Raw genomic sequence first — 12,110 nt, 5'->3', positions numbered from 1 at the left:
TACTGTGGGAGGCCGGATTGAAGTCTGGGCCAGGAACAATGGTAATTGTGGGAGACTCAACAAGGAGTGAGTACAGCTGAAGGAGCCAGGGAGCAGACAGTATATGCATCAGGTGGGAGAAAGAAAATAGATTTTGGAAGTTATGAGAACTGTAGAGAGTGAATTGAGCATAGTTTGTGATTTTTAGGGCCTCTAAAAGTATTAAAGCAGCGGCAGCTGCTGCATGCAGACATGAGGGCTAGGCTAAAACAGTAAGGTCAAGTTGTTTGGGCAGAAAGGCTACAGGGTGTGGTCCCGGCTCTTGTGTAAGAATTCTGACCACACTAACCATGCCTAGGAAGGAAAGGAGTTGTTGTTTTGTAGAAGGGATTGGGGTTTGGGAGATTAGCCGGACACGATCAGCAGGGAGAGCACATGTGTCTTTATGAGAATTATGCCGAGATAGGTAACAGATGAGGAAGAAATTTGGGCTTGACTGAAGTAATGGGGGCTATCTGTGAAGCTTTGCGGCAGTACAGCCCAGGTAATTTGCTGAGCCTGATGGGTGTCAGGGTCAGTCCAAGTGAAAGCGAAGAGAGGCTGGGATTAAGGTGCAAAGGAATAGTAAAGAAAGCATGTTTGAGATCCAGAACAGAATAATGGGTTGTGGAGGGAGGTATTGAGGATAGGAGAGTGTATGGGTTTGGCTGCATGGGGTGGATAGGCAAAATAATTTGGTTGATAAGGCGCAGATCCTGAACCTGTAAGCCTTGTCTGGCTTTAGGACAGGTAAAATTGGGGAATTGTAAGGGGAGTTTATAGGCTTTAGAAGGCCATGCTGTAGCAGGCGAGTGATAACAGACTTTAATCCTTTTAAAGCATGCCGTGGGATGGGATATTGGCATTGAGCGGGGTAACAGTGATTAGATTTTAATGGGGTGGTAAGGGGTGCGTGATCAGTTGCTAAGGAGGGAGTAGAGGTATTCTATACTTGTGGGTTAAGGTGGGGAGATACAAAGGGAGGATGTGAAGGAGGCTTTGAACTGGGGGAAAAGGCGGCAATGAGGTGTGTCTGTAGCCCAGGAATAGTCAGGGAAGCAGATAATTTAGTTAAAGTGTCTTGGCCTAGTAAGGGAACTGGGCAGGTGGGGATAACTAAAAAGGAGTGCTTAAAAGAGTATTGTCTAAGTTAGCACCAGAGTTGGGGAGTTTTAAGAGGTTTAGAAGCCTGGCCGTCAATACCTACAACAGTTATGGAGGCAAGGGAAACAGGCCCTTGAAAAGAAGGTAATGTGGAGTGGGTAGCCTCCGTATTGATTAAGAAGGGGACAGACTCACCCTCCACTGTGAGTTACCCAGAGCATCCGTAATGGTCCTGTAGGCTTCTGAGGCAATCGGGCAGTCAGTCTTCAGCTGCTAAGCCGAGAAGATCTGGGAAGGAGTCGGTCAGAGAGCCTTGGGCCAGAGTTCCAGGGGCTCTGAAAGTGGCTGCCAGGTCAGTTGAACAGTCCAATTTTCAGTGGGGTCCTGCACAGATGGGACACAGCTTAGGAGGAATCTTGGGCTGTGGGCCTTCCTTGGCCCAGTGGCCAGATTTCTGGCACTTGTAGCAAGCTCCTGGGGGAGGAGGTTCTGGAGGAACCCTGGCAGCTGCGGTTCAGGCGTTTGGCGTTCTTGTGTGCTGGAGATATGGCTGGGGTTTGTCTCACAGTAGAGGCGAGGAATTGCAACTCAGAAATACGTTGCTACTTGGCTGCCTCTACTTTATTATTGTACACCTTGAAGGCGAGGTTAATTAAGTCCTGTTGTGGGGTTTGAGGGCTGGAATTTAATTTTTGGAGTTTTATTTGTTGTCAGGAGCGGATTGGGTAATAAAATGTATATTGAGAATAAGATGGCCTTTTGACCTTTTAAGGTCTAGGGCTGTAAAGCATCTCAGGGTTGCTGCCAAATGAGCCATGAACTGGGCTGGGTTTTTTATTTGATGAAAAAGAGCCTAAACGCTATCTGATTTGGGATAAAGAAAAAGGAGCATTAACTTGACTATGCCTTTAGCTCCAGCCACCTTTTTAAGAGGAAATTGCTGGGCAGGTGGGGGAGAGCTAGTCACGGAACGAAACTGTAAGCTGGACCGGCTGTGAGGAGGGGAGGTGATAAAAGGATTATAGGGTTGAGGAGGCTGAGGAAGAATTGGGACCTAGCTTGGCCTGGTGAAGAGGGGAGAGGTCAGATGGGTCTGTAGAAAAGAAAGATTAGAAAGACTCAGCGACACTTGGGGGTTGGGACTGAGGGGACAGGCGGGAGGGAAAGAAGGAAGATTTGGGACGAGTTGCATTGGGAACAGAGACTAGGGAGGGACTGATGTGTAAAAGAATGCCTGGACGTCAGGCACGTCAGACCGTTTGCCTATTTTACGACAAGAATTATTTAAGTCTTGTAGGATGGAAAAATTGAAACTGCCATTTTCTGGCTATTTGGAACTACTGTCGAGTTTGTATTGGGGTCAAGCGGCATTGCAGAAGAAAATAAGGCATTTAGGTTTTAGGTCAGGTGTAAGTTGAAGAGGTTTTAGGTTTTTAAGAACACAGGCTAAGGGAGAAGAAGGAATGGAGGGCAGGAGCTTACCCATAGTGAAGGAGGCAAGCCCAGAGAAAAGAGAGTAGAGACACGGAGAGAAGGGGTGGGGGGTTCTTGCCCCCCAGAAAAGTGGAGAAGGGGTAGAGACACGGAGAGAAGGGTTGGCGGATTCTTGCCCTCTAGAAAAGCGGTACTTGCTGCTAAGGGTGAAGGAGAAGGTGCTGGGGATTTCTTGCCCCCTAGAAAAGTAGAGAAGGGGTAGAGACATGGAGAGAAGGGGTCAGGGGGTTCTTGCCTCCCAGAAAAGCGGAGAAGGGGTAGAGACACGGAGAGAAGGGGTTGGGGGGTTCTTGCCCTCCAGAAAAGCGGTACTTGCCGCTAAGGGTGAAGGACCAAGGTAGGTGTCCTTGTGTGGTCAGACACCTCTGAAACATGGGTGAATAATCAGGCAGGCATCCCCACGTGATTAAACACCAAGGGAAGACTGTCTTCCCGAGTCAGTGACCGGCACCGGAGTTTTGGGTCCACGGATAAAATGCATCTCCTTTGTCTCTACTAGAAAAGGAAAGGAACTGAAATTAAGAGAAGGGAGAGATTGAAGTGTGGTGCCAAGATTGAAAGGAGAAAGAGGTTGAGGGATAGTGAGAGAGGTTGGAGAAGAGAGTAAAAAGAGGCCACTTACCAGATTTAAAATTGGTGAGATGTTCCTTGGGCTGGTTGGTCTGAGGACCAGAGGTCGTAGGTGAATCTTTCTCATGGAATAAAAAGCAGGAGGACAGGGGATTGATCTCCCAAGGGAGGTCCTCCGATCCAAGTCACGGCACCAGATTTCACTCTCGTCCGTGTGAAGAGACCACCAAACGGGCTTTGTGTGAGCAATAAAGCTTTTTAATCACCTGGGTGCAGGTGGGCTGAGTCCGAAAAGAGAGTCAGTGAAGGGAGATAGGGGTAGGGCCGTTTTATAAGATTTGGGTAGGTAAAGGAAAATTACAGTCAAAGGGGGGTTGTCCTCTGGCGGGCAGGAGTAGGGGTCACAAGGTGCTCAGTGGGGGAGCTTTTGAGCCAGGATGAGCCAGGAGAAGGAATTTCACAAGATAATGTCATTAGTTAAGGCAGGAACAGGCCATTTTCACTTCTTCTGTGGTGGAGTGTCATCAGTTAAGGCAGGAACTAGCCGTCTGGATGTGTACGTGCAGGTCACAGGGGATATGATGGCTTAGCTTGGGCTCAGAGGCCTGACAGTTAGTATTGAAATGTGAGGTACCGTTGCTTTCATCATGCTGTTTGTTGCCTGTATACTTTGGTTTTGTTTTTTGTTTTTGCTTTTAAACTTGCATTTTTGTTTTTATAGGTCTTGTGTGATTTATGCTTTAAAGAGGTTCTGTTTTGATGTGTTTCCAGGATTTGCTTCAAGATTTAGCAGTTGTTTAGTGGTAGTTTGGTAATGGTGAATTGTCTCAGCATTTGTTTGTCTGAAAATGACTGTATCTTTCCTTCGTATATGGTGCTTAGTTTCGCTGGATACAAAATTCTTGGCTGATAATTGGTTTGTTTGAGGAAGCTGAAGATAGGTCCCCAGTCCCTTCTAGCTTGTAGGGTTTCTGCTGAGAAATCTGCTGTTAATCTGATAGGGTTTTCCTTTATAGGTTACCTGGTGCTACTGTCTCACAGCTCTTAAGATTCTTTTTCATCTTAACTTTGGATAACGTGATGACAGTGTGCCTAGGCAGAGATCTTTTTGCAATGAATTTCCCAGGTCTTCTTTGTGCTTCTTATATTTGGATGTCTAGGTCTCTAGCAAGGCTGGGGAAGTTTTCCTTGATTATTACACCAAATATGTTTTCCAGCCTTTTAGAATCCTCTTCTTCCTCAGGTATACCGATTATTCTTAGGTTTGGTCATTTAACATAATCCCAGACTTCTTGAAGTCTTTGTTCATATTGTCTTATTCTTTTTTCTTTGTCTTTGTTGGATTGGGTTAATTGGAAGACCTTGTCTTCATGCTCTGAATTTCTTTCTTCTACTTGTTCAATTCTATTGCTGAGACTTTCCTTAGCATTTTGTATTTCTGCAAGTGTGTCCAAAGTTTCCTGAATTTTTTGTTTTTTCTTTAAGCTATCTATTTCCATAAATATTTCTCCCTTCACTTCTTGTATTATTTTTTGGATTTCCTTGCATTGGGCTTTGCCTTTCTCTGGTCCCTCCCTGATTAGCTTAATAACTAATCTCCTGAATTCTTTTTCAGGTAAATCAGGGATTTCTTTTTGGTTTGGATCCATTGCTGGTGAACTAGTGTGATTTTTTTCCGGGTGTTGAAGAGCCTTGTTTTGTCATGTTACCAGGATTGGTTTTCTGGTTCCTTTTCATTTGGGTAGGCTCTGTCAGAGGGAAAGTCTAGGGCTGAAGGCTGTTGTTCACATTCTTTTGTTCCATGGGGTGTTCCCTTGATGTAGTAATTTCCCCCTTTTCCTATGGATGTGGCTTCCTGTGAACTGAACTGCAGTGATTATTGTCTCTCTTCTGGGTCTAGCCACCCAGTGACTCTGCCCAGCTCCGGGCTGGTACTGGGAGTTGTTTGTACAGAGTCCTGTGATGTGAACCGTCTATGGGTCTCTCAGCCATGGATACCAACACCTGTTCCAGTGGAGGTGGTGGAGGGTGCAGTGGACTCCATGAGGGTCCTTAGGTTTGGTGGTTTAATGCTCTATTTTTGTTCTGGTTGGCCTCCTGCCAGGAGGTGGTGCTTTCCGGAGAGCCTCTGCTGTGGTAGTATGGAGAGGGACCAGTGGTGGGCGGGGCCCTAGAACTCCCAAGATTATATGCCCTTTGTCTTCCACTACCAGGGTGAATGGGGAAGGACCATCAGGTGGGAGCGGGGCTAGGTGTGTCTAGCTCAGACTCTACTTAGGTGGGTCTTGCTGTTGCTGCTGTGGGAGATGGGGATGAGATTCCCAGGTCACTGGAGTTGTGTACCTTGGAGGATTATGGCTGCCTCTGCTGAGTCATGCAGGTTGTCAGGAACGTCATGGAAAGCCGGCAGTCACAGGCCTCACCCTGCTCCCATGCAAACTGAAAGGCTGGTCTCACTCCCACTGTGCCACCCGAACAACCCCGAGTCTGTTTCCAGGCAGAGGGTGAGATGGGCTTAAAAACTTGCCCGAGGCTATCTGCCTCCCAGCTGTGAGAGAAAAGGACTTTAGTTTTCACCTACTGCCTGTGAAGTCTGCATGCCAATTCATGCCCTCCCCCAAGTTCTGGCCAGGAGGCTTTTTGCCCCATTCAAATGGTTACAAAGTTCAGCTAGAGAATTCCTTCTCCCTCTGGAGTTTACCCCCTGCTCCTCTGGCCACCCTCCCAATGGATCCTTGTGGTGCCAGGTAGGAACGGGCAGCTTGGGGACCCAGCGATCTCCCAGGGCCTTTCTACTGCTTCCTCTGCTCCTGTATTTCGCTCGGCTTTCTAACTTGACTTAGCTCCAGGTAAAGTTGGAAACTTCTCCTGCAAATAGACCTTCAGCTTCTCCACTGGGGGTGTGTGTTCCTGAGAGGAGTGTCTCCCTTTCCCACTTGCGCAGTTGGGGCACTCACAGTATTTGGGGTGTCTCCCAGGTCGTACAGGAGCAGATCGGTTCCTTCACAGGGTCTGTGGGTCCTCTTGGGATTGCTGGTTTGTTCTTGTAGTCTATCTGGAGCTAAAATTCACAATCTGGAGTCTATTTTAAAATTATGTTGATAAATTTGAGCCCATGTGTGTTTTTCTCTGATAAGGTTCCGCTGCTCGTATTGCTAGCACAGAATAAATGGAAAGTTGAGTTTTACTGGAACTATGATTTAGCCAGCTGAGCTTTTTAGAGGAAGAGGAGGATAGAGGAAGTGGAGGTATATAAGTTAGTGATAAGGGCAATGAACTGTGAAATCTAACCAGGGAAAGGAAGAAATGAAGGTGGGAGGAGGTGGATGAACAGTGAAAAAGTGGTAGGGGCAATGGATTAGAGATTCCACTGGAGCAAATGGAGTCTATGAGCATCTTAGAGAAGGTGAACCAAAAAGAGAAGATCCAAGGGTCTATACATCCCAAGAATTAACCACTCTTTCTATGAATTCTTCTTAAATTTAGATGGTGCTCTTCTTTTTAGCTTTCCCTTGTGAAAGTGGAGGAGAGGTCGTTATCACAGAAATTGCTTTCATATCTGCTTCTGTAGCACTGACCTTTGCTAAACCTCAGTTCTACAATTCTAGTGCCTGCGAGAATTGCCTGAATGATCTACCAGCATTTTGTACTAATTATATGTAAATTATTTTTAACAATTCTTCATTCAAATTCACCTGTTCTGGACTGCCATTCTCCCTCGGTGAGACTCTCTCCTGACTCTTTCCTCTCCTTGCCTCCAATTTTAATCATTACTAAGTAAGTTAGCTTATAGAATATTTATTGGATCTTCTCTACATTTCCAGGGCCCACTGACCTTGTTGGTCCATCCAGTGCCCATTCAGCTCCCTATCTTGCACCTTCATTTCCCTCTTCTTGGGATATCTTCCCTTGAATGTTAAAATCCTTCGGCCACAAATTTAGATGCCATCTATTCTATAAACACTGCCAGGACTTCAAGTTATTGAATTGTGTTAATTGTTGCCAAAATGGTATCCTCTTTATGTTTTTTTCTCCAATACCAGGTTAATTTTCAAAATTATATTCTTTATAGCCACAGCCCTTCTCAAAAACTTTTAGGAGTTTTCCATTTCTCCTAGAATAATGTCCAAACTCTTTAGCATAGGCTCTAGCCTTCTTTCACATTCTCATTTTCTTCACCACCTCTTCTTGGAGTCTTTCCAGGGCCCACTGAACTTGTTGCCCATCCAATCCTCTTTCAATCCCCTATCTTGTACCTGCATTTCCCTCTCCTTGGAATATCTTCTCTGAATGGTAAAAATCCTTTGAGCACAGATTTAAATACCACCTGCTCTATAAACATTTTACTTGCTCCTCACTGTTGAAAGTAATCTCTCCTTCCTCCAAACTTGCAAAATAACTCTCTGTATACCTGTTAGTCATAAGAATACTTTTCAATTTTATAAGTGTAGTTTTCAAACTGCTTTCACATATGTTTTACTTTATTCTCTACAATAAGATGAGGTTTTCTTTAGCATCATTTTAAAGATATGGAAACTGGGAATGAGAATTATTTAAATTGCATGTACTTGTCACTGTCACCCTTGCCTTTGAATAACTTATATTCTTATTTTTCTTGTTCCCAGACTTTGTCCTTCAGTGCACTGAGTCAAAGCTTTACACTAATAGACAGTCTTATTTGATGAATGAATGCATGAAAGGCTGGTTTTATGAAAGCAAAAGTGTTTTTCATAATTAGTATTTGAAAAGATGTGTTTTTCAAGTAACTTGCATGTTAATAGCTTTTTTTATGATGTGGCCTTTGTTAAGTCTGGCAGTAAGAAAAAGAAAGTCACCAAAGCTGAACGATTGAAGCTGCTACAAGAGGAGGAGGAGAGACGACTGAAAGAGGAAGGTACAAAATAAATAGTGATACTATTTACATATATAGGTAATAGTCACGATAGGTTGGTCTTCTGCAGTAAAGTCAATATTTTTTCAAAGTTCTTTAATTTTAAAATGTAATCTGTTTTATAATAGATATCTATCATTTAGAAAGTATCCAGAAAGATGTTAGTACATGCCAGTCTCTTTCAGATATATGTTGAATTAGGGTTGCCAGAGATAAAATACAAGAGCCCAGTTAAATTTAACTTTCAGATAATCAAATGGATAATTTGGGATAATTTGCCCCATGCAATGCTTGGGACATACTTAACTTAATAAAAATTGTTATAAATAAAGTTTTGGTGCCACAAAAGAAATAGCACTCGAATATAAAATTTTCTTTTTATTTCTCAGTAAGGCAAGGTACTTCAATAGAAGGGTGCACTCTCACCAATGGAGCAATGGTGGGTGCACACTTGGACAAGGGAGGGGAAGGGGTTCTTATCCCTGGTGCATGTGGCCCCTGCTGCTGTGTCATTCCCCTATTGGCTAGGGTTAGACCACATAGGATAAACTAATTCCGATTGGCTAATTTAAAGAGCATGACGGGGTGAGCGCTTTGGCGGGAGTCAGGGCAGAGCAGGTAGCAGGTAATCGGAATGAGTTAGGGTGGAGCAGGTGATCAGAATGAGTCAGAGTGGAGCAGGTGATCAGAATGAGTCAGGGTGGAGCAGGTGATCAGAATGAGTCAGGGTGGAGTTGCTAACCAAAAAAGGTTGCTTTACGAAGAAGTTAAGTTTAAAAGTAGAAGGCAAAGAATTGAACATACTGACATATTCTTTGAAGAGAAATGTAGAATTCATATTCAACAAATGTTTATTGTTCATCTAAAATTCAAATTCAACTGAGCATCCCATGTTTTAATTTGCTAATTCTGGTAACCGTATCTTGAAACGTTTATATTTACTAATGAAATTAGGAGCACTGGTGCTGATTGTTCAGTAAAAATTCTGAAACTCAAATTCATTAAATGTGGGAAATATACACTAGCAAGAGATACATAGAGTAGCCTAAATGTCTACAGTTTTATAATATTTATTTGCCAAATTTAAAATACTAATTTTATTTGTTAAAAAATAAACATTGATAAAAGTATTTATTAATTAAAGTACCAAAAAGTGATTTTTAAAATCTGAGTATTTAGATATAGGTTTTTAAAAGACTGTTCTCAGGTTCCATATTGATTTTTTATGTATAATTTCATACATCCTTTTTTTTAGGTGACCCCTGATACGAATACAATATCAGAATCTATATCTTGGGACATGTTTTATTTATATTGGATTAAACTTATACTCTTAAGTATATACTTCACATTTTGTTTTTAATAGTGAGAGCAGGAGAAGATTAAGGTAATTGCATCCGAGATGTAGATGTCACAAGATTATGGAAGTCTTCTGAACACTTGACTTCCTCTTCATTGCCATGATAGGTCTGCTGTACTTTATTGGTTAAAATCACTATTGGATTGCTATAAACCTTTTGGAGAAGAAAAATATTATTGTGGGCTTATTTTTTATTTTTTATTTTTGACCACAAAGTTTGAGTCATGTTACTTTTTTTTTTTTTTTTTTTTTTTAGGGAAATGGAAATTTCTCTCAACCTTTATTTTGACATTCAGCAGTAGATGATGGATGTTTTGAATTACTCTTGATAAGAAGCTATCAGTAGGAGTTATTTTATTTCACAGATACCTGGCAGGTCAAAAACATACTCAAATTGAATACATATTCTCAAATTAAGTAGGGGAATAGTAAGGCCGAATAGCTCCTGCTGCAGAGAGGAAGCACATCTAAAGCTACAGTGAGTGCTCAAGGGAGCCACTCCTACATCATTTCCACAAGAAGCAAAGAGGAGACAATGGCTGGGAGTCATGTGTCTTTGTAGTAGCATGATTTATAATCCTTTGGGTATATACCCAGTAATGGGATCGCTGGGTCAAATGGTATTTCTAGTTCTAGATCCTTGAGGAATCGCCACACTGTCTTCCACAATGGTTGAACTAGTTTACATTCCCACCAACAGTGTAAAAGTGTTCCTATTTCTCCACATCCTCTCCAGCACCTGTTGTTCCCTGACTTTTGAATGATCGCCATTCTAACTGGTGTGAGATGGTATCTCATTGTGGTTTTGATTTGCATTTCTCTGATGGCCAGTGATGATGAGCATTTTTTCATGTGTCTTTTGGCTGCATAAATGTCTTCTTTTGAGAAGTGTCTGTTCATATCCTTTGCCCACTTTTTGATGGGGTTGTTTGATTTTTTTCTTGTAGTTACTTTCTTGAAGAAAGGAGAACTGACACTTTTCTCATATCTACCATGTAATAAAGACTGTGACTTCTATAAAAGATTCCACCACTACATCTTGAAAATATTAGGAGTAATTTTAAGGGCTTAAAAATACAGTGATCTATTCACTGAGAAAAAAAATTTGTTTTGGTTCTTTAGAGGAAGCCCGTTTGAAATATGAGAAAGAAGAAATGGAAAGGCTTGAAATACAGCGAATTGAGAAAGAAAAATGGCATCAACTTGAAGCAAAAGTAAATAAACATTAATAATGTTCTTAATGAATACTTAAACTATGGCTATCAGATCTATTGTCATTTAATGTCCTTCTCAGCCCATAGCTACCAGTAATATTTAGGCCTACATGAACTTAATCCTACCATAGAATAAGTGACATTGTTATCCAGATCCAGATTTCACAGATGAGGAAATTGAGGCATGGAGAAATTAAGCATCTAATCAGAGGCGTAGCTAAGACTTAGATCTTTTTTTTTTTTTTTTTTTTTTTTTTTGAGTTGGAGTCTTGCTCTGTCACCCAGGCTGGAGTACAGTGGCGTGATCTTGGCTCACTGCAAGCTCTGCCTCCTGGGTTCACGCCATTCTCCAGCCTCAGCCTCCCGAGTAGCTGGGACTACAGGCGCCCACCACCACGCCCAGCTAATTTTTTGTATTTTTAGTAGAGATGGGGTTTCACCTTGTTAGCCAGGATGGTCTCTATCTCCTGACCTCGTGATCCACCCACCTGGGCCTCCCAAAGTGCTGGGATTACAGGCGTGAGCTACTGCGCCCAGCCGCCAAGACTTAGATCCAAGCAAGTCTTGCTGCAGAGCCTATGCTTGTAACCTTTAAGCATACATGCATCTGTTTTATAGACAAGATAACAGGAACCAAAAAAAAAAAATATTCAAAATATTCAAAATCTACCTCTCCTTTTTTAGTTTCACTTCTCTTTTTCACTAGAATCTTTTAGATCAGTAATTCTGAAATATTCTTTTCTCAGGACAAAACTCCATTACTATTAAAAACTGAAGACCCCCCAAGGAGCTTATGTTTATGTGGATTACATCTATCAATATTTACCATATTAGAAATTAAAACTAAAAAATTTTAAACTGCTTACATTAACAGACATTACATGTTGATAAAAATAAACTTTATTAAACATAAGTAAATACATGGACATTTTTAAAGAAACAACTATTTTTTTTAATTAAGGAAATGAATGGCATTGTTTATATTTTAAAAATTTATTTGATATCTGACTTAACAGAAGACAGCTGGATTCTCATATCTATTTCAGTATTCCATCTGTCGCAATATGTTGTTTTGCATGAAGCATATAAGGAAAATCTGGCCTTATACAGATATGCAACTGGAAAAAAAGTAATATTTTAATAGCCTTTCTGATAATTGTGGATATTCTTCTTTGATACTATATCAAAACTTTTTTTTTTTTTTTTTTTTTTTTGAGATGGAGTCTCGCTCTGTCGCCCAGGCTGGAGTGCAGTGGCACGATGTCGGCTCACTGCAAGTTCCGCCTCCTGGGTTCACGCCATTCTCTTGCCTCAGCCTCCCGAGTAGCTGGGACTACAGGCACCCGCCACCATGCCTGGCTAATTTTTTTTTGTATTTTTATTAGAGACAGGGTTTCACCGTGGTCTCGATCTCCTGATCTCGTGATCCGCCCGCCTTGGCCTCCCAAAGTGCTGGGAT

General features: G+C 42.1%; 1 protein-coding gene across 11 annotated transcripts in view; it reads left to right on the top strand.

Moving 5' to 3' along the window:
• Positions 1 to 12,110, top strand: part of DNAI7 (dynein axonemal intermediate chain 7) — a 94,067-nt gene that overhangs the window by 27,618 nt on the left and 54,339 nt on the right. For 7 of the 11 annotated variants that reach the window (XM_054443138.2, XM_054443139.2, XM_054443142.2 and 4 more), the window contains 2 exons: positions 7,996 to 8,080; positions 10,560 to 10,651. In XM_054443138.2, coding sequence (XP_054299113.1) covers positions 7,996 to 8,080; positions 10,560 to 10,651 — 177 coding nt within the window. The remainder of the gene's footprint in view (positions 1 to 7,995; positions 8,081 to 10,559; positions 10,652 to 12,110) is intronic. The other 4 variants (XM_054443136.2, XM_054443140.2, XM_063672521.1 and 1 more) reach the window with 2 other exon arrangements.

This window comes from Pongo pygmaeus, chromosome 10, assembly GCF_028885625.2.
Source record: "Pongo pygmaeus isolate AG05252 chromosome 10, NHGRI_mPonPyg2-v2.0_pri, whole genome shotgun sequence".
NCBI lineage: Eukaryota > Metazoa > Chordata > Mammalia > Primates > Hominidae > Pongo > Pongo pygmaeus.
Note: the sequence above shows the minus strand (reverse complement) of the source record. Positions and strands in the feature narration are given on the sequence as shown.